The 20,807-nt window shown below is 45.1% G+C and overlaps 1 protein-coding gene across 1 annotated transcript; it reads right to left on the bottom strand.

Annotated features, from left to right (window-relative positions):
- Window positions 1-564: 564 nt before the first annotated feature.
- LOC149371335 (uncharacterized) lies at window positions 565-19,193 on the bottom strand. Its single transcript, XM_089565353.1, has 5 exons — window positions 19,010-19,193; window positions 16,831-16,871; window positions 11,990-12,300; window positions 10,014-10,339; window positions 565-2,319 (listed from the first exon to the last, which is right to left on the bottom strand). Exons 2-5 carry the CDS (start codon window positions 16,862-16,864, stop codon window positions 2,298-2,300), a joined length of 693 nt encoding a protein of 230 aa, XP_089421479.1. The 5' UTR covers window positions 16,865-16,871; window positions 19,010-19,193; the 3' UTR covers window positions 565-2,297.
- Window positions 19,194-20,807: the final 1,614 nt, after the last annotated feature.

The raw sequence follows: 20,807 nt of genomic DNA, 5'->3' as shown, positions 1-20,807 counted from the left end.
CATAGGAGGAGGGGGTAGAAGAGGAAAGGCAGGGAGATTAACCTGAATAATAATCGGTTTTCTACCCTACACGGGGGGAAAGGAGTGAGGGGATAAAAGAAATGAAAGAGAAAGGGGAGGAACAGAAAATTTAAGACACTCTAAAAAGTCAGCGTTCGGTGAAGTCACAACCTATCGTGCAGGCAAGAAGTCCGCAAGAAGCTTACCTTATTGTCCGTGAACAAGCGTCAGTTCTCAGAAGGTAATATGAACGTTTCTGCAGATTCCTTGCGATGCCTTGACACGTTACGAACGCGATCGACGCCAAAGCTTTTTGGCGGCTTCAAAAGCGGAATTGCAGACGCATGCAGTGCTCGTGCACCATACTAAACAACAAGCTCGTGACGCCAGCGCTCAGAAACGGCACACGAAGAAAAGCCACAAACATTTCAGCAGCGTGGAATACTTTTGAATAATTTCGCCTCATTGTGGTAATTTTCAATTTTACGAAGAACAAAGTTACACTCTCTGAGCAATTTGTAACGCTGCATTCCAACAGTATTCGTTTGGCTCACAGGGCAACGGCAACACGGTCCCGTCGACGACTCGTTTCAATAACCGCTAATCCAGTTTGAAACGTTCAGCTGCCCCAATCAGGAGAAAATAATCAACCAGCTCTTAAGACTAAAGCTTCACCTTCGATGTGAGAAGCGTAGCAATGCAATCGTCCGCATTATTTTAGCTACCTGGCGTTCCATCTCGCATTAGTCGAACCGTGACCACCATAGCTTGGTGTCGAACGCCCGACCTAGTCCTCACCACATGAACGCCGCAGCCACTGATTCGCCCTCGGAGGCCATGTGTTAGAAGTCCGCAAAGTTTCCAACCAAAGGTTTCATGCAAAAAACGTAAGATCCTGTATATCTCGCTCCCTATGTTCTCAAAACAGAACCTTTAGCCATGGCATAAGAACCAGCTAAAGTCCGAACTCCAAATTACTTGTTTTTTTTATTTCATTCCAAAAATTTACCCTTTTGCATCGAAACAAAATAAAAAGGTACAGGTGGTTTCATTAGCAAAAGAGCGTGAAGGCTCCCGCTTGCCAGCGCTGGTAATAGCTGAAATTCTACAGGATAATGAAAGGTATGGAAGTCAATCAGATGAAATCATGCAACCAACTTCCTGCGACAGCTACAGCAGTGACTTACATAAACCATAGTCCATAGCCCAACTGCAGTCCTCTAGCGTAATACCTAATTTTACCACCCTGAGTATCCTGTCACCAGAGCTCTTTTTTCCTACACGCACTCACAGAAGATGCCGACTGCAGCTGCAAGAGTAGAACGTCATGGACGGGTTGCACGGTTCACTGGTACTTTTTCTTACCAGTCCTAGGCAACGGAAGTGCACGCAAAGGATGCCCAAACCAGAAGCCTCCCGCTTGCCTCCTGTGAGAAAAGAAATCTACAGCATACCTCACCCAGCACTCGGCTCATGCACAGAACCTAAGTGCTATAATATACCTAGCCTGCAGCTGATGTGTAAGATTAAGGTTTCAAACTTTTGTGGCAGCCTAATCCAATGCTGGAAGGCGCACTTCGTGGTTCTCATTACGGCCAACTGAAGGATGACGTCACGCGCATATCTTCCAGCATGTCAGCTTGAAGGAGAGAACCGGAGGCAAAACTGTCATAGCACTGACTGATGCTTGTGAATGGGCCACCCAGTGAGTTCACTACGGAAATAGTATTATCATCATCATAATAATAAGCCCAGTCGCGTTTACTGCAAGTCAAAGGCCTCACCCATTGATCTCAAATCAACCTTGTGCTGCGCTAACTGCGGTGAAAATACTAAGTACTTAAGTATCTGTAAACGATTACAGGGACAATGGCCTCTTCTATAGCGTGCCCTTTCATGGACCATGGCGCGCTCTGTGCACCCAACAAAGAAAGCCAGGCGGGCCAGGAGTATGACCTTAGCGATGCTGGAACCGAAGAAACAATATGGGATAAAGAAAAATTATTGGCGGCGTCCGAAGGATGCGGCACAAGAGTGGGATCGAGTAAGCCTTCGGGGACGTAAATCAGGGGTAAAGCCACAGGCCGTCCACGGGGGTCCGATGCGGAAGGCATTTAGTGGTGATGGCCGCGGACGTATTCCCGGCGGGGTTCTTTGTCTGCGGATCACTTCAGTCTTCATTTCGACGTCGGGGTCCGTGGCAGCTGAGGCGAGATCGTGTGTTGAGTCCAGGCTGACTCCCGGAGGGCCGCATCACCAGCCAAGCGCAAGAAGTCGGGTGATGGAGTGAGACTGGCTTATTGGCCTTGTCCACTGGCTCTTTGATAAGGACAGAGACCGTCCGGGAAGACATGAAAAAGCAAAGTAAGGCGATGCTATATAAGATCAAAGCTACGTTTGGCGGAAGAATGCACGCTCTGCATAGCCGTGGTTAATAGTAAGTATGCCTGCCCTCGTGAGCCTGTCTTCACTGGACCAAGGTCTAGCCAGCTCCCGACGGACAGCGCTTGATTGCCTGTCGCCAGTATATCCCTCTGTAAAAGATAGGCTGGCCGACACAAAAGACGACATGCACGAAACAAAAAAAAAGCGCTGTGCTCCGCAGCTTCTTCTGAGGTCGAAATGACAATATTTTTTGATGAGATGAAAGGAACGAAATTACGCTCAATATGCCTCGCTTATAGTATATTTTACCGAACGGACGATCTGACTCTGGCGCTCTTACTTTTTGAAGCTTCCTTTCTTCAAAAGCCTCAACGATTCAAAAAGATGATGGCCCAGAAAACAAAACATGCCCTGCTTCATGTGCCCGACTGGCGAGATCGAGAGTTTGTTACTACAGTTGATGGTTTCTTGATCGGAGGAACAATTTGTGCTTCAGCCACTGAGCGCTGAGGTATTGCTGCAGCTGCGCGACGGTTAACAAGGTATTTCGAGGTGCTGAGAAACTGCAAGAATTACTGAGAAATTGCTACGTGTTCAGTATGGTGACCTGGAGGACCAAGTTCTCAGCTAACACGAGAGGCGAAATACTGCTAAATATGTTCTTAACACGCAGTAAAGCACCTCGTTTCCACGTTTTGCCTGGTAACAAAGTCAGGATTGACTTGTGCATGATTAGGAAGCGCCCATACCTGGTGATTGCAGATTCTCTGCCGCGACACACCGAATTAGCGCCTCCTGTCGTCAACACGGGGCGTCCTCAAGGCGACAGAGAGATTTAAACGGTGGTACAGATGGTGGAACACCTTGGGCAGAAACCTTAAAAACAGCTGACGGGCGCATCCGGACACAAGTGTCCATACTACCGCAACTTCAAAACTCAGGACAAGACATCCAGAAATGCGCAGCAGCAAAAAAGGCCTCTCTACATGATAACAGACGTGGTACTCTAACCAACGCCATCGAGTCGGAACTTTTTCTAAGTTGAAGCCTGGAGATCTAGTTTCGGTAACAGACCTTAACGTAGAGGCTCAAAGTTGTAAAGACTCCTTCAAATCCAATATCATACTTGGTTTCGGAGGCATCGGAGGATGCTCAATCGCCTGCCAAGAAAGGATCTCAACGTCGCTTTTTATGGTTTTCCCGTCAGCGGGAAAGAATTTTGTCCCGTCGAATTGGTTTCTCTTAGTCAAAGCTCTTTTACTGCGACTGCGGAAGAGAATACGAACACGTTGATGCCCGGGGACCAAACCGCGACAAGGTCCGGAAAAGCAACGAAGAAACTGGTTAGGTTAGGTTTGGGAACGATGAATGAAAAGTAAATTTTTCCCGTTGTTCTGTGGTCGGCAGTGTTGTTCGCGAAATGCTTGGGCTGGTTTCTCACAAAAGTAGTTAGAGTTTGTAAATTGGTAGCGATGTTGCCATGTATGCCATAAAAAGCGGATGTACTGGGAGACCCCTCATAGGCGCAGCGCTGTCGCAATGGGCAGAAGTCAATAGGCGGCCGCAGGCGTTTCATGATCTTTTATTGCCTATGCACGTCATATATACCTAGTGAAGCAAAATAAAATAGTCTTCTTTCCTCGCCGCCACGAGCAGAAGCTTGGTCTTGACTATCCGCTGAGCACGGCGATGTACGGCCGCGATTATGGTGGTCACGTGACATTCTATTATACGTGCCTTCTGACACGTGTGTAACTGGTTGTAGCCACCGGTAAAAGTTTCACATACTGCCATCCTCGCTCGCTTCCCAAAATCAAGCTAGACGCGTTGTGCACTGAAGCCCCGCGGGTCCTTGAACAACTTACTCCAACGCAAAGAATCTGCACCGACGGTACCGGCTGCGCCATCTATGGCCGTCCTGATCTACTAGGCCTATCGAGCAGCGCGCTTCGCCACCGCTCGAGTCCGGCCGCGATCGAGCGATTACGACGACCGAATACACCGAATATGAACGCCGCGGTCAGGGTCGCGCTGTTCGCGCTCCGCCTTGTTACACACATGCAGTTTAAGCTGCAAAATTTATTGCTTTTTTTTTTCTGGCGAAACAGCGTGTTGGGAGGTCTTTCTACTACAAGTCACGTGAATAAATTCGCATGCTGCCTTCCCAACTTCAATTCATGTGCCTTTAATAAATTTCTCTCGTTTCCATTGCTTGTTCTGAAATTTGGGTTCATTCCACTTAAAGGCACGTCGTCACAACCTTACATTCTTGTCCAGCGTGACCTTGGTGAAAATAGCGGCATACGCCCTCAGAAAAAGACAAATTGAGGCAAGTAAAAGCGGCTAGCTATTCTATGAAACATCTTGGGCTAGGCACAAAGTCAAAATACTATTCAGGCAGACAAGCCACAGGGTGAAACGTACTGTAAAACCTCAAGACATCCTTTTATTTTTTCATACTACTTGTGAACCCTGCCGTGACAAAGCCATCCACGGTCCGTGCCTCACACTTTGCAAAATTCCATCCCTATGTTCCATTATTAGGTATTTCGATTTTCATTCACGTTCTAGAGTTCTGTCTTCTTTCTTGTCCTCTTTTCATCTTCCGAATCGTTAGAGCAAGCTGCTTTGTGGCCTAGTGGTATGAGAATCCGCCTCGCATGCGGGGGGTACAAGGCTCGATCCCTAGTTCCGCAGGCTATCCACCGCGGATACAATGAGTACAGGTTTTCCCCTGGACTGGTACTCGGCTTATGTGGGGTGAAATGCTTAAGATATAAGTATCTGACCCCACCTTTAGTAAAGAAAAAAACGTGTTCTTGGCGCTCCTTGGCAAAAAGCTGCATTGCGCCACAATTCACCATCATCATCATTAACATGTATTCGTAATGCAGTAAATTCATCTTCGCAAATGCAATTTTCGCTCCGTGTTGCGTCGACGGAGTTAAAACAACATAACGCGCTTCACACAAACATATTCTGAACGCCCGTGTATTTTGCTCGGAAAATAAAACAGGGAACAGAAGCCATGGCCACAACGCATCGAAGGATGCATCACTTCAACCCAAATGACAAAAACATTTATGTAACTTTGTCGACGTTAACAGTGTCAGTTGCAGCGATAACATCCGATTATAAGAAACGCCGCTTGCCTTCGAGCACTGAAGGCGAAATTGTAGAGGCCCGTGTGCTGCGCGATGTCAGTGCACGTTAAAGAACCCCAGGTGGTCGAAATTTCCGGAGCCCTTCATTACGGCCTCTCGCATAGCCTGAGTCGCTTTGGGACGTTAAACCCCATAAACCAAAACCAAGCCAACCTTTTCTACCATCCAATTAATCTTATTTTGCTTTTCTTTATTCCGCGGAGTCCCCATTTGTGCTGGAAAGCGTGCCGCTGTCAGTGACAACTTGCACTGCAGGCGTGATGTTGGCATGGTAGTGAACCATAATCTATCAAACTAAACTATAAACTATAAAGTCGAACTTGCACGGTACCTGTACGATAGGCTTCGAAGCGTAACTAACGCCTCAGCGCTTCCCGCTCGACAACAAAATAAAGAATAACAATTAGTAAGCAGCGCTTAATCAAAATTCATTACCTCTCCCAAAATATCTTGTGTCGCTCAAACTATCACTAAATTTCATCATTTGCGCCAGCAAGCACTCTATGTGATCGTCTGCTGGAACTAGCACTTAGGCACGCTGCAACGCCATCGCTTCCAACACGTCTGCTTCTATACGGCTATCAGCTATTGCGTTCGTGTCGTTCTGAGTGGCAGCTGTAGTAATTACAACGGCTCTTCGCCTTCTTTTCACAACAAAAGCAGTATTCTCTCCGCTCTCTATGCGCAACAACTGCCGGTTTTGACAGCCTGTCATTACAGGGCAAGTCGGTGATGCCCCGAGCGCGAACGATAGATTTTCGCGCGCTCCGATTGCTGCCTTCTGCAGACTTGACGCGAGAAAACAGCGCTCTTTTTTTTTTTTGCTGGATGCATAGGTTGTTTTTTGGAATTTTTAGCGATCCTTTCTTGCCATTATATTTTGTTGTTGATCATGCAGACGAATGACGGATTTGGTGTAAAGGAAGCAGACGCAGTGCGCTAGTACGCTTGCGTCAAGAAGTCAAACCCAGATATCGGAAACCCGATATCTTCTTCACGCGCTGCCATCTTCTCACATTAGCTCATACTGCAAGGAAGTTCTCTGCTGAAACGAAGGCTGTCTAAACACCGAAAGCTGGCTGAGCAGCGCTGGTGCAAGTAGCTGCTCGCGAAATGATTTGCGAAAGGCCCCACAGTGTGGTGAGCGTGGAAATCGTCCTCTCATAAATGTTGCCGCTAATTGGGCTACTGGCGAAATCTGGCGTCATTACTAAACGCCGTACATTTTCTGTGAGCCGGATTAGTGCCAATTTCAATACCGGGGCCGCTCGTGGCTCTGTCGCCACCCTCGTGGCAATTTAGTCATTCCTTTGTCAACCAAGGTTTGCAAACGCTTCTGGCGAGAGGCCAGCTATTGAGCTTTAGAGCAGAACATTTGACCGAAGAGTTTGTTGAACGTCAATGAAGCTGGGGTAGTGCTCGGGCCACTGCATGGACACAACATATTTCAGCCATGGTTATAAGGCTCGGCGGCTGACCTTAATACGCGGGTTCGATCCCGGCCATGGCGGTCGCATTTCGATGGAAGCAAAATGTTAGAGACCCGAGTACTGAGCAATGTGAGGAAATGTTAAAGAACCTCAGGTGGTCGAAATTGTCCGCAGCCCTCTATTACAGTACCCCTCATAGCTTAAGTCGCTTTGGGACTTTAAATTCCTTAAATCAAGCAAACAAATGAATATATCTTATCGTCTTTCACGGTCGACCGTTCTGAATCTTCAGTAATCAGGGTATGTGTATAGCTTGCCCCTGATAATTATTCTCGAGTTTGCATCGCTACCATTGGTTCGCGAGTGGAAAATATTAGAGACAATATTTAGGACACAAAGTGCGTCCCGACTCTCTCTTTCAGTACACCACGTGAAGGGCTTGGCTGGTTGGTTCATCGTGCATTGAATCGTAATGCAGGTATGCGAGACACGCATCCAGGGCAGACAGAATAAAACCCCAGCTTTAAACTGTTTTTCTGTAGGTGCCGTCTCTTTTCATACAAGAACAGGACTCTTGTAATTCTTAACCTGTTCTTCATGGCGCGCATGACATTTCCTCGCGGATGGAACTTTACCCTTACCGTAATTTCCGCTAAAGAGCCCACCCTCGGAATGTCCGCACCGGTATGTCCGCACTGGTATGTCCGCACCTGTATGTCCGCATACCGGCATGTCCACACCGGTATGTACGTATACTGGTACCGCACCTGCTACATACAATCATGTTCATCTTTTCAAGCTATATGGATGAAACTGATAAAAAAATGCTGTATAGTCAGCAAAGACCAAATTTATAACTTTAAACATGAAAGTCCGTGAGCTGTATACCGGAATTAATGGTATCCCTTACTATGGATGAAGAATTTCTCGAGGTGAACTCCAGGAACTCCACGCCAGTGAGCAAAAAGCATGGAAGCTCAAAACACAATTCTCTTTTCTTTTACCTCAGTTTGCTGCTCGGCCTTTTTTGCAGAGATTAAAAAAAGCTTAAAGAAGGAACCAACGATCCGGTCTATTTCCTGCACCCGGTTGTATAGGTGCTTTACGGTTCACTAACTTCTGAGCTGTGGCTTTATCTAGAGATTCCAAAGGGCGTAAAATATAACTCAAGATACTGCACGAAAGCTGCCAAAATAGAAGACATTTGATTGATGTTCTCCCAGGAACGAAGCAGCAAGATCGAGTCCGGGAAACTCTGGTGTGTTACGAAGACCAGATAACAAAAAATAGTTCAGGTTAGTAGTCGTAAAGCTTGACGGTGTAGTGTTGTTATTTCCTTTTTGTTCACCAAACTCTGGGGCTTCTTCATACGAGAGGGAGTTTTGTAGCCCGCTTCTCGAGAACAGTTACTCCCGGGTAAATTGATCAGTTCCATGCGAAGGACTTCCCCGAGTTCCTTTTCTCGGGCTCTGCAGCTGTTTTCTTTTCTTTTTTTTTTTTTGCTTGTCCTTGTGTAACTACGTCTCTCGAGACACTTGTACTTTTCGAAGTTTTAAGCGTGATGTGGCGTGAAGTTCTAGCTGACAATATCCATTAGGGGTTTCGCTAATTTGTTTTGTTTGTGTTATTTTCCGGTGATGGTCCCATCTGCGCGTACGCGTATGCACCGAACCTAACGTGCCGTGTACCTTACCTAACCTGTACAGCCCTTACGAAAGTTAATAAAAACTCGGCGCATTTGTCGAAATTCTTTGGCTAGAAGCAGCCGCTGTCTTCTAAAAATGGATGACACGGAACAGACGTGCTAGTCTCTGTCTGCTATGTCTGTCTGCTACCTATGTAGGCCTTGCCACAGGACAATGAGAGCGAGTAAAAAACATCGGTTGTGCATTTGGTGAACATGCTCTGGTGTTTGACATTACATTTCTTTTTTGTGCTAATTTTAGAGATACGTGAACAAAGCGGCGACAGTTTGGTGGGCGCAGAAAAGACTACCTTAACACCGTATTTCATGGCTACCTTTTTAACGTTATGTGAGTCTTTATGCAGGTATGGCATTAAAGCAGGTCTCGATTCTTCACTAGGCGTTTCGTCTTTTTTTCTTGATGCTTTTTATTCGATTTCGGTTTTTACAACCGAAAGATGGTTGTGATGTTTAGTAGGTGCTTAGGTCACGTGAGCCACGAAAAAAAAACTAAAATATAATCCCTGATAAGTAGGTTTAATTCATTACAACACTTAAGACAGCCTGTTTCAAGAGCTTCAATGACAATAAACGAGGTATCAGCAGTTAGGCTGCTATTTTTTTTCATGCTTCATGTGACCAAACACCAACTACACGTCACAGCCTCGTTCGGCAGATGACAACGAAATCGAAATAGCATCAAGGAGAAATTCAATCATGAATTATTTAGTTGTCATTGTCGAATACAAGGGGGTGATTCATGTATACTAACATCCAAAGCATCATTTGAAAGAAGAAAATACGCGAACAAAAATTTCGTTTCTATTCTCCTTTAAGCCAGAGAATCTTCACAGTATTCTTTGTCACGAAGCCACATGATGCGAGCTTCGGACTGTCATGTGGATAAGGCAAAACAACTGCTCTTTTATCTACGTTCGCGTGCACAGACTAGTGCACCAATAATGAAAGTGCACCAGTGCTGGTGGAGACAGTATGATAATTTGAAGATCACAAAAAAAATACTAAATCATTTTATCGTACACCAGAGGACTGACACCATGCTTGGTCCTGTGCCTGTCTGTAATTGTGCCCTTTTCTTCTCCAAGTGCAGAAATAGTTATATCTATTGATGAACACAAATTATTAATTCAAAATGTTCATCATTTGGAGCACTAAGGAGAGCTGGCAGCCAAACGCTGCGATCAGGCAGGAGTGGAGTAGACAGAGCCATCAAACTCTACAAAAGTTGATGTTCTTTGAATGTTCACAGTTCCACTTTATGCAGGTTAGCGCTTGTGGTGGTTACTTGCATTAGGCACCCAGTCGCTTACGATAGCATTTGCTGTTTACCTCCTAGCGTGGCAACAAGGAAAGAGCACCTCGGAAGCGGCTTTGGTCAAGGCCTCGCTAAGGTCAACAGTGATGGCGTGAGCGACGAGGTCCTTGGCTGCCTTCTCGTAGCCCCAGATGAGCTTCTGCGTCTGCGGAGTCTCACTGAGGCCATCGAAGGACGAGCGCAGGTTGCTAAAGGTGGCGCCCACAGTGAGGTTGGCCACCGGGTCGTGCCAAGGCGCGAAGCGCACATCTAGTCGCGCCACGACATCCCGAAAGGTCACGTTGGCTTTGACCTCCAACACCTCTTCGCCATCGCGGGTCAGGAGGCTGTCCAAGTACACCTGCGTGGGCAGTTAAGCGAGTATCACTCTATAGCCCTGCGCGTAAGGCTTCTTTCGTATCTGGGATTCGAGCACAGCGCGACAATATGACGATGAAAACCTGCGTAGCTTTTAGCAGTATACTATACTGAACCATGAGCTAACGTCTATCATGTCCAACATTCTCGGATAAAAATTCTGAATATTCGAAAATTTTAATGCAATGTTATGGAAATATTGAAGGAAATTGTCCATTCTTCCTATGTGTAGTAAAATCTTTCTTCTAAGGTTCCATCGCTCGCATCAAACAGTTAAGGCTGCCACAGAAAACCAATGAGGAACGCTTTTGACAATTGCAAAAACGTTGATAGCAAAAAAATGCAACCCTCTTGAGGGGAGATATGCGGATATATTGTTATAGTGAAATCTTATAATGTATAACAAAAATTGCGTTCATAAACTCATTCCCGTTCAAAAATTATTTCGTGCAGAATAGTTGGGCACGTACCTCATGGGTTTAAAAAATGTGTAGCGTGTGCGAGCTTACAACTGATCAGTCGTCTTTATGCAAGGTGAAAGAGAACATGCTACTAGTTGGCGCTCGAGGTAGAATTTCGTGGTTTTTTCGCCGAATTTCTAAAATACGTCCCGTAGCCATGCTCACCCTTCAGTCTTCATGCTATATTTGTCATGTTAGCATAGCGGAGACGGTATACGCATGGCCATTGCAAATGCGAAGGAGTCACTGTTTCACACACGAAAAGATGCTTTGACGGAGCCTCTTATCTCAAGTTCCGAGGTTCATGACCACACTGAGCGAAACGTCGAACGGCGCTGGGTCTTCCGACGCCGAGGAGTTCGCGCGGTAGTTGTCTCTCTGCCACATCCGGCGACTGAGACTCGGCGTCTCTTTGGCAGGCCGAAGTAATTTGCGAGACTCATTAGGCCCCCAAGACTAGCTTCTAACTGCGCATGTCAGGTGCTGCAGTAAGGATGCTTCTGTATTCGACGCCTCTGCGTTAAAAATTTCAGCATCCCGCTGACTCGAGCGCACCGTGTTCAATGAGAGTGTAACAGACAAATTACGAGTAGAGGCTAGCGGTCCACGTGAGTTCGCACCACGTCGCCGTTCCTTTCGGCGTCGCCTGGCAACCCTGCTCAATTATCACAACAGTGTATCAGGGTTCAAAGCATGCACGGAAGTTCTTTTTGTGCTTTGACAAGCTGTTCGTGGGGAGATAGCTGGAGCTAAAGGCCGATATTCTGCTACAGTCAGAAAGACAATGTAAATCATCGCGAAATGTGTGCACTCTCACTATCCCATTGCTCTTTTTAGTGTTATGGGGCAGTTCTGTTACGCTCCGCGGTGGCTCAGTGGCTATTGGCGTGCGGCTGCACAGTACGATGTAGCGGGATCGAATCCCGGCGTCCGCACTGCAATGCCCATTTGATGTGCGGTGTCAATGCACATTGAAGGTCCAAATTAAACCGGTGCTATCAACTACGACGCGTTTTTCTCTCTGCAGTTTTTCACTCCCTCCATCCTTCCTTCCCTCCCGGCACGGTTCACCTGGCCACCGAGGGTGCTACAATCACTGCGTCTTTCCTGCGTTTTTTCACCTCCAAATTTCCGTTTGACAGCGCTCATCACCATGCTGAGTGTGCTCTCACCTTAATGGCCTCGAAGCGGATGTGGCAGGTGACGTTGGCGCCGTCTGGGAAGTCGTCGGTGGCACTGGCGCACTGGTCTCCCCTCTGCACGCGGGCCAGCCGGCTGAGGCCCGCTATGTTCGAAACGTGGAACCGCACGGGCCCGTACTGCTTGTCGTGGCTGTTGTGCAGCGCGAACGGCGCCACCTGGAGCGGGTCTAGGCGCGCACTGTGCGCCCCCAGCTGCGCCTGGATTATCTGGTCAACGTAGCTGTTGGCGTCCCAGAAGGCAAGCTGCTGGCCACTCGTCCCTCGGGATACAGCCGCTACTACTGTGCGTGCCGAAAGAGGAAACACAAGGTACTCAGAACGCACGTCTCAGAGTATTTATCAAGTATTATCCGCAGTTTTTTTTTTCCTGGGCAGAACTGAGGAACGACACCTTAGAAGGCTGCGAACGGGGTCGTTTCTAAGCCCCGCAATTCTAAAGCACATAAATCCGACTTTTTCGGGGCACTGCAAGTTTTCTGAAACGTGGGCGCACGCATATAATATGGTATGGGCCTGCAAGAACAATCAGGGAATAAAGAGAATAAATCAGCCAACGGGAGAGGGCTAGGAGGCGACCCTCTCCTCTTGCTTGGACCTGGAGTCCCAGAGGGCGCTGGTTCAAAGAGCGCGGGCAGCGGCTACCGCCAATGGTGTGTTGGAATGAGGACTACCACCCAGGCAAGGAAAAGGTGAAAATCTCCACTCTCCCCTAAAACCCACCCCAGTGCATCCAATAAATTCCGTCAGTCCTTATAATCTGGTTTAATTCCTGATGGCTGGCTTGTGCTGACCACTGCGACCCCCTCATCTATCGACCCATTGCACTGACTTGCACCATCTATAATATCTTTGAACACGTCAACCATACTGAAATTATTCCTTATGCTGAAGATTACAACATTATATTTGAGTCCTTAACACGTTTTCCATTAGGGACTCTCATGTAACAGCTCGCTGAATTCACTAACGACTTACTTCAATAGACGCGGGGTACAAGCTCATGCTTTCTTTCTTGACTTTTCCAAGGCAGTTCACCGCGTTCTTCACCATAAACTTCTGGACAAGTTAACGCACCTCACTATTTATACTCACTTTCTAGCATCGATTAAAGACTTCCTCTCATCTCGCGTTCAGTTCATGTCCGGTAACGATTCTAACTCTTGAATTTCCCAAGACACGTCTGACGTTCCAAAGAAGAGTGAGCTTGATCTCTTGCTCTAACATTTATTAATAATTAATGCAATCGTGTTTTGTCTCCGATTATAATATCTTCCGACGACTCTGTAGTATACTGTAACGTTACTAGTGACATTGTCCGTCAATCTTTACAAACTGATCTCTATTCGATCACCACTTCATGTTCATCGTGGCTGAAGATTTCAAATAAATCTGAAACAAAGCTCGCTCATTTTCTTCTCTACTTCTTGTCGCGTCCGAACTATTTACTTTCGTGATAGCAAAATAGTTGAGATAGCTCCTACTTGGAAATGCTCAGGAGTTCGTCTTCAGTCCGAGTTAACCTGTAACTACCATATTAACCTAATTCTAGCACCTGCTAACCACTTTGTTGTCCTCCTAAAAGGGAGCCTTCAACAATCTCCTAAGCATTTACGAAAACTTGCTCATACCAGCCTGTTGACCGAAAATTGAAAAGGCTTCAGCCATATCGGACCCAGATCAAGATTACAACATAGGTGGCATCGACTCCTTGCAGAACCATGCTGTTTGCTTCTTTTTTTCGTGGTAATCACGTTCCATTAGCGCCATCGTGTTAAAATCTCGTGCTGATTTAGGTAACCTTTCCTATGGACGTAAACTTGCTTACTTATTTCTGTTTAACCAAATTTCTCATCCTCCGTTGCTTTATGACGACTTAGTCTCACCGTCTGCATTTTTTTTATGTTATGGTCATGTTTCCAAGAATAAAAGTATTACATCCTAAACTTCTTTTTAAGCAAATTCATTTACACCTAGAATCAGTATTTACCAAAACCTGATGTCCTCTAACATTGTAACTAAACTGAACAGTACCAGTTTCAAGAACCTTTAAGAAGTGATATTCGCATGCAGTTTTCCTGTTATTTTTATTTTGTTTACAACTTGTATTTCTTACCTTTGTTTATTTTCACATCATGAAGTTTAACGCCCCGAAGCGACACATGGGCTGTGAGGGACGACGTGATGGAGGGCTCCGAATTAATTTACATCCCCTTGGGTTCATTAACGAGCACTCAGGTCGCAGCGCACTCGGACGTTTTTGTATTTCACTTGCATTAAAATGCGGCCGCCATTTCCGGGTTCGAACCCATGAACTTGGGATCAGCAGCCGAAAGCTAAAGCCACTGAGCTACTGAGGTTAGCCCTAGCTTTACTAATTGTTATGTTTCAGTTGCATTTTGGCATATCTTTAGGTTTATATTGCATTCTAGTATTTTTGCCATGTCTGACCTTTTCTCCCTACGTAATACCTTCTACTGAAGGCCTCTGAGGTATTAGGACTAAATAAATAAATTAGCTCTTCCACCCTATCCATAACCCGGGGAATGAAATGTTCTGAGGCCGTATTTTCGATGTTTCGTTTTCTCTTCTTTTGTCCTGCGTCACTGACGTCGTCCGCCAAAGCCCATGTCGTCGGGAAGCCGCGACCAATGCCAGAACAAAAAAAAAAAAAAAACGAAACGAAATCTTACAAAATATGGTTCTTAGAAGCCTTATGTTGTAACGACCGTTCCCACAGCCTCCCTTACTTTATTTTGCAAATTATTCTGTAAGCCTCCTTTTCCTCTGCATTTCAATTGACGCTTTGCCGTTGGTTAACTTGCTTTGGTTAAACAGCTGCCGAATGACACCACTTATCGGCTATCAGCCCGGACGAAACCGCCGGTGGCTGCTGCCATTGATTAAGGGACGAAAAAAAAAAGGAAATTAAAAAGTAGGCTTGCAGTATACGGCCCCCGGTCGGTACTGGTAATCGATATAGGCAGACGCGAGCCACAGCTTCCGCGACATTTTTCACAAGCGACAGTGCTTGGTGTGCGCTGGAGACATTTGCTGGAGTCAGCATTCAAGAGAGCAGGTTTCCTTTTTACAAAGTTGGCCGTTGCGTATGAAGCTGTCTTCTTTATAAAATCAGAACTTTGGGAAGGAAACTTCTGCTAGCGTGCTAATATATTGTCTCTGCTGATGTTTCTAAACCATCTGCGTTTCTAATTCATTCTTGAGACATGCCCCGCCATTAAGTAACGAACAATTGCTATAGAGAACTGTACTAACGGCGCACGACTTGCCAGTAGGTTCTAAATATTATCGTCGAACTAGAGCCTACACCCACGTGAACATGCTTTGTTAGATGCCGACATAATTCTGATGATGCAACAACATCATTTTCATATTCACGTCAGCAGGTAACATCTGTACTCAACTATAAGCTACTTGCCATATTTAACATCGAATCTGCATTCCTAGAAAACTTCAACGGAGCTTCGTAAACGTCCTTTCCACATCAAGGTAAGAATGCACAAAACATTCCTTTACTCTGAACAATGGTAATTAACCTTCAATGACATAGCACCGAAGACGTTAGGAATGCGTAACGTGTCCCATTTTATTAACCTACAACCACACCAGCAGTATCGTGACTAAAGAGAAAATGTTGCTCTTGCCGCTGCGTCAACTGGGTAAAATAATTTAATAACACTGCTTATAGTTTATTATCCAGCCGAACTGGATCATCGCGTGGAGCTTTTCGTTTATTTTCTGCCACTCAGATGAACAGCACATCGACGCGGGAGCAATAGTGTCCCTCAATTGTTCATTGTTGCTTAAAGTGCAGTGTGCATCCTGGAACACTAATGTTTTTTATTATTATTATTTCACAGGTGAAAGGGCATAACAAAAAAAAATCACCTAGTAAACTAAGCTGAAAACGTTTTTAACAGTTTCTGAAGAGACGAAAGCTGTCGTGCACGAAGGACTTGCTTAAAACTAACGCAAGCTGCATTTATATCCTGAAAAGAGAAAGGAACGAAATCCGACGTTTTTACGTACCACCTTTTCAAACGATTTTTAATGATATGATCAAAACAGTAACTTAAGCTAAACAAAAGTGAGTGTGCTTCTTTCTGATTACTTTTTGATTACCCCGCCTAGCGAGACACGGGACGGGAGTGGGCCTTACTAAGCGGGACACGACGCAACTGCCTGGCTGTATACAGCAGCTACGGAGGTCTCCTCTCACGCTATCTCTACTATGTGCTAAACTGTTGCGTCGTTTCCCATATTTTAGCCACTTCGAATTCCATCGAACCTTATCATTTCTTCTGAAGCACCATTCACTTGTGGTTGTGTTAATGATGACACGTTTGAATTCTGTAACGCTCGTGTATTTTTCAGCAACCCTTGGCATCAATAAAACTTCAGTATTTTGAAGCATTTCAGGCTCTCCATGGATAATTTGTTGTTACTACTGGCCTTTATAATGCAGCAGGCAACTGTAGATGAATCGAGAACCAAGGTGAAACGAGAAAATAAGAAATTCTCTGAGACATCTCCGTAAATTGTATGTTATTTTATGAAAGTATAGGCTGGCATGGTCACAAATATTTGTATGCTCGATCTTTAGAAATATGTACTGTCTATGGCTGTTCAATAATCAGGTGAGCCGTGCACCTACGGACCCTGTCCTATATCGCACCACTGGTCATGTGACGAGCTTGGTTACTCATGCAAAAACAGCTCTCAAAATGGTCGAGAAGTTTCATACACAGGATATCAACTGTAGCAAAAAAAAAATGCGTAAACGCAAAACTCACCTGTCAGAAAGAGCCACAGTGCCATCGTTGTCATGTCTGCCCTGAAAAACAGAAGGTACGACAAAAAAGAGGTTACTGAGTAAAGGCGGATTCATTTTCATTCGAGTTGTAATCTGTTAAGCAGTGCATTTGTAAAGTTTTACCCCTTGTGAAGTGGATATAATATTTTTTCGTCAGTTGATTAGCTCCTGCTTCACCTTGGCTTGCCGGAGCTAATGGTACTTATTTTGCAACAGGCCGTAGGTAAAGGTGCCTTGTATAAGTATGCGTTGTTCATTTTTTTCTACCTTCTTTGTCAAAAGGAATGCGATTTTTTTTTTCAACGTCGCACTTTTACTACTACATTGTTCTAGGTTCTGCCTCTCCTCCTTGGACCATATTTAGTGCGCTGTATATAGTAAACAAAAATTAAAATAATCATTAGTTGTAATTATTTTGATTTGGCAAATTTGTTTTAATTCGTGTAAATAGATACAAATGCCACCAGTCACGGTTGGCAGGTGGCAAAATGGAGAGAAGGAAATGACCTGCCACGTGTATACTACAACTCAGCCTAAGGCAAAGAGATTGGTATTTCTCAGGAAGAAAAAAAAAATCCCAGAGTGACCCTTGCCGAACAAGATCAGTCAGAAAGAGCGAATTTCTGCAGGTCGTTTCTTTTTTTGGTACTACAGAGCAGAACCGAAGAAATGGTCGAGAGGTTAATTTACGCATTTATTTCATGCACTTCATTATTCATCTTAAATTATGTAAGGTTTAAGTGGGCTTAGTCCTCGCGTTCTGATGAAAACATTTTAGCAGTAAGTCACGTATGCGCAGGGCTACTTGGCCTTCTGTACAGTTTAAAGTAAAAATAATGACTTTACTGCTTGCTGCGCAGCTCCACCTTTGTTTTCTCGCTATCTGGGATTGACGGCGTCCCTCATAGCCTGAGTCACTTTGGGACGTTAAACGACTATAAACTAAACTAACTATAGGCAATACAAATACTGTAGACAGTCTATAGACAATCTATAAATTTTTGGTCACACACTTTAGTAGACGTTTGTCTATAGGCAGTTTATAGACTATAAATAGTCAAGAAGAACTATCTATAGGAAGGAAGCCAACAGCCACAGAAACCAAGGGGCACAGGGGATTTTTTTTAATTAATTTATTTATTTTGTGGTGTTGAACAATTCATAATATTAAAAAAAATCCCCTGTGCCCCTTGGTTTCTGTGGCTGTTGGCTTCTCTCATATTTATAACGGGCCCCTCATTCCCCTTCCCTTGTTTGCTTAATTGCTTAGCGAGGGCCTCGGTTCTGGCAGCCTTGACGCCATAGGAAGCATAAGAGGGTTCTCACACAGCTTCCACCCTCGCCGTTCGATGACGTTCTACGTCACACCAGCGGTAACTCAGGACGTTCCACGTCCGCCGCTTATGAACGTGGGTGGCGCTGGTAAACACTCCCAAGGATAGGTTATTTGTAAACATAAATACCCCCGAAAGCAGAAGATTCGACAGCCGTCGCCGTAGCTCAGTGGTAGAGCACCGGACGCGTAATTCGGAGGTCGTGGGTTCGGATCCCACCGGCGGCATGTGGTTGTTTTTTCTTCTGCTTTTCTAATCAATTAGCTTTAAGCGATAACATATTCAGTAATATTATGAATTGATCAACACCACAAAATAAATAAATTAATTTTAAAAAAAATCCCCTGTGCCCCTTGGTTTCTGTGGCTGTTGGCTTCTCTCATATTTATAACGAGCCCCTCATTCCCCTTCCCTTGTTTGCTTAATCTATAGGAAGGCAATAGAGTCTATAAGTAGTCTATAGGCTGTCGATAGACCATTTTTGTAAGGGAAACACTCGTAAAAACTCATAAACGTAAAAAACTGATCTTCCAGCAGAGAATTGCTCCTACCGAGGTACGGTAGTTGCCTTTACATGAAAGTAAAAAAAATGATCGTTCTTTTATTACAGTTTTAAGGATCACCTGGAGTAATTAGAAAATGGCCGCCTAAATCTCCACCCACTAGTCTAACTTAAAATTCAGTAATAAGGTACCACCTTGTCAGCACACGCACGGAAATGTAATAATTGGTGTTCTTGCTGTCCAGATTAAATTTCTGACATAGCATCGAAGCAAAATCTCTCTGTATGCAAAATCAGAGTGCGTGAAAAATCGTTTCGCATACCTTTCTGCGGAGGTTGCTGAATGATTCAGCTGGCGAGCAGTTTAGGAGCAGCGCCTCGGCGTAGGCACTCCTGCGGACTTGGATGAGCGAAGACCGGTCGTAGGGACATTCCAGTGGAGGTGATGGCGCTGCATTTGGCGACCCTATCAGATTATCGCTAAGGCACCACCGCAACGTAAGACATGCGCAGGGCTACTTGAGTGATAAAGCAAAAGAAGGTAGGGATGCGGCCGATGATGCGTGGGTCGCCTTCTCTCCAGTTCGATGATAAGGCGAAACAACAAGACATCCAGAGAACGGCTTGAGGACTTTATCCAGAACTGGGTCGGCTTCCTTGTACCATCTTAATCTAATCTCTGAAGATGTCGGTCATTCTCAAAGGAATCAGGAAGACGTCTGAGGCATTGGCTGTAGATTTGCTAGGTACATACGTTACGTGTCGGTGTAGCCGAGTAGGGTAAAGCAGGAGAAAGGTTCTGGCATAGGTGAAAGAACTTCAGGGTATTCGAATTCGTTACTCTGCGCCGATTTTTGTATTATTTTTTAACATCATCGCCATCAGTCAAGTGAACCAACCAGATGGAACCAACGAAGTCTCTGGGATCACTCATTCCTCCCCACCCCCTCGTCTAAAATGTTACTTAATGCGGTTATCACAAATAAATTCATTTCTCACTTTGGGGTAAGGGTGAGTGGTAGCCCTGCTTCAAAATCCATTTTTCTCGATGGCTCTATTACCTATACAACAGCGTAAGAACTACATCATTCATGTCGTTTTCTTTCATTTATTCTTACACACGCCGTTCTTTACTTGACACTTGCTGCACGTTCCGTTCCTTTGCAAGTACGCTCTTCACCTTACGTATTTCTTTTCGTAAACATATGGTTTGACTAGCCGGAACCTATTTTCACAAGGTTTTTCATAATAGTGAGGTGTCCCCTCCCTCTTGCATTGCCACACGCTTCTATCTAAATTTGTAACGGCCGTTCCTTAAATCTAGCGTTTGTAATGCATTCCATGGCAGCAAACATATCACATTCTAGACTAGAACTTTGTCTAGGCCAATCCACCGTTCCCTAAAAACAAAAGCCATTCAACCCAACTTTCCAAATATACCCACGAATGCTTCCGCTGTTATTCTCTGCATTGAACACCGAAACTAGCGCGAAAGGCCTCCATGCCTTTCGCTATAATACTATCTTTTATTTTCTGTACATAAGGCTTCTTCAGTTTTTCCCTCCCGCCTGCAATAGTTTACCTAGCAATAAGGATGTAATTTCAACTCTTGACGAAAGTATAAAAAGCCCACATTTTCACCTTTCTCTAATCTATTTGATTTATGCCTATGTTAAATTTCTCTAAATGTGTAGCCTAAAAATATAGTGGAGTTGGCAGCAACTGTTTTGCTGACGTCATTCCACACACCTCCTCTATTCATGCGGCCGGTTTCGGCGGAACCGATCACGCTAGTTGGGAGTGCTGCGTCATTGAGCGAACACGTGCAACTGCATTCTGCCGGAAAAAATGTCTGATGTAAAAATCGAACAGCGAATCAACATCAAGTTTCTTGTGAAACTTCAGAAATCAGCCATGGAAACATTTCAAATATTAACCGAGGCTTATGGAGATGAAACTTTGTCTCGTGCACGTGTGTTTGAATGGCATAAGTGGTTCTCAGGAGGAAGGGAGAGTGTGGAAGATGATGAATGTGCTGGGCGCCCAAGGTCAGCGATTACAGACCAAAACATTGCCAAAGTTCGTGATGTGATCCGTGGTGACCGAAGATTAAGTGTTCGT

The sequence above is a fragment of the Amblyomma mixtum genome, chromosome 1, assembly GCF_055824585.1.
Source record: "Amblyomma mixtum isolate Tamu chromosome 1, ASM5582458v1, whole genome shotgun sequence".
Classification (NCBI taxonomy): domain Eukaryota; kingdom Metazoa; phylum Arthropoda; class Arachnida; order Ixodida; family Ixodidae; genus Amblyomma; species Amblyomma mixtum.
This window is presented reverse-complemented; position numbering and strand designations above follow the sequence as displayed.

Bases quoted from the DNA above. Each gene is read 5' to 3' on its own strand.
- LOC149371335 (XM_089565353.1), bottom strand. From the start codon at position 16,864: ATGACAACGATGGCACTGTGGCTCTTTCTGACAG. The intron at 10,340-11,989 runs GTGAGAGCACAC...CTGCCCACGCAG, and splicing joins TCCGCTTCGAGGCCATTAAG to GTGTACTTGGACAGCCTCCT. The intron at 2,320-10,013 runs GTAAACAGCAAA...TCCTTATCAAAG, and splicing joins CCTTGTTGCCACGCTAGGAG to AGCCAGTGGACAAGGCCAAT.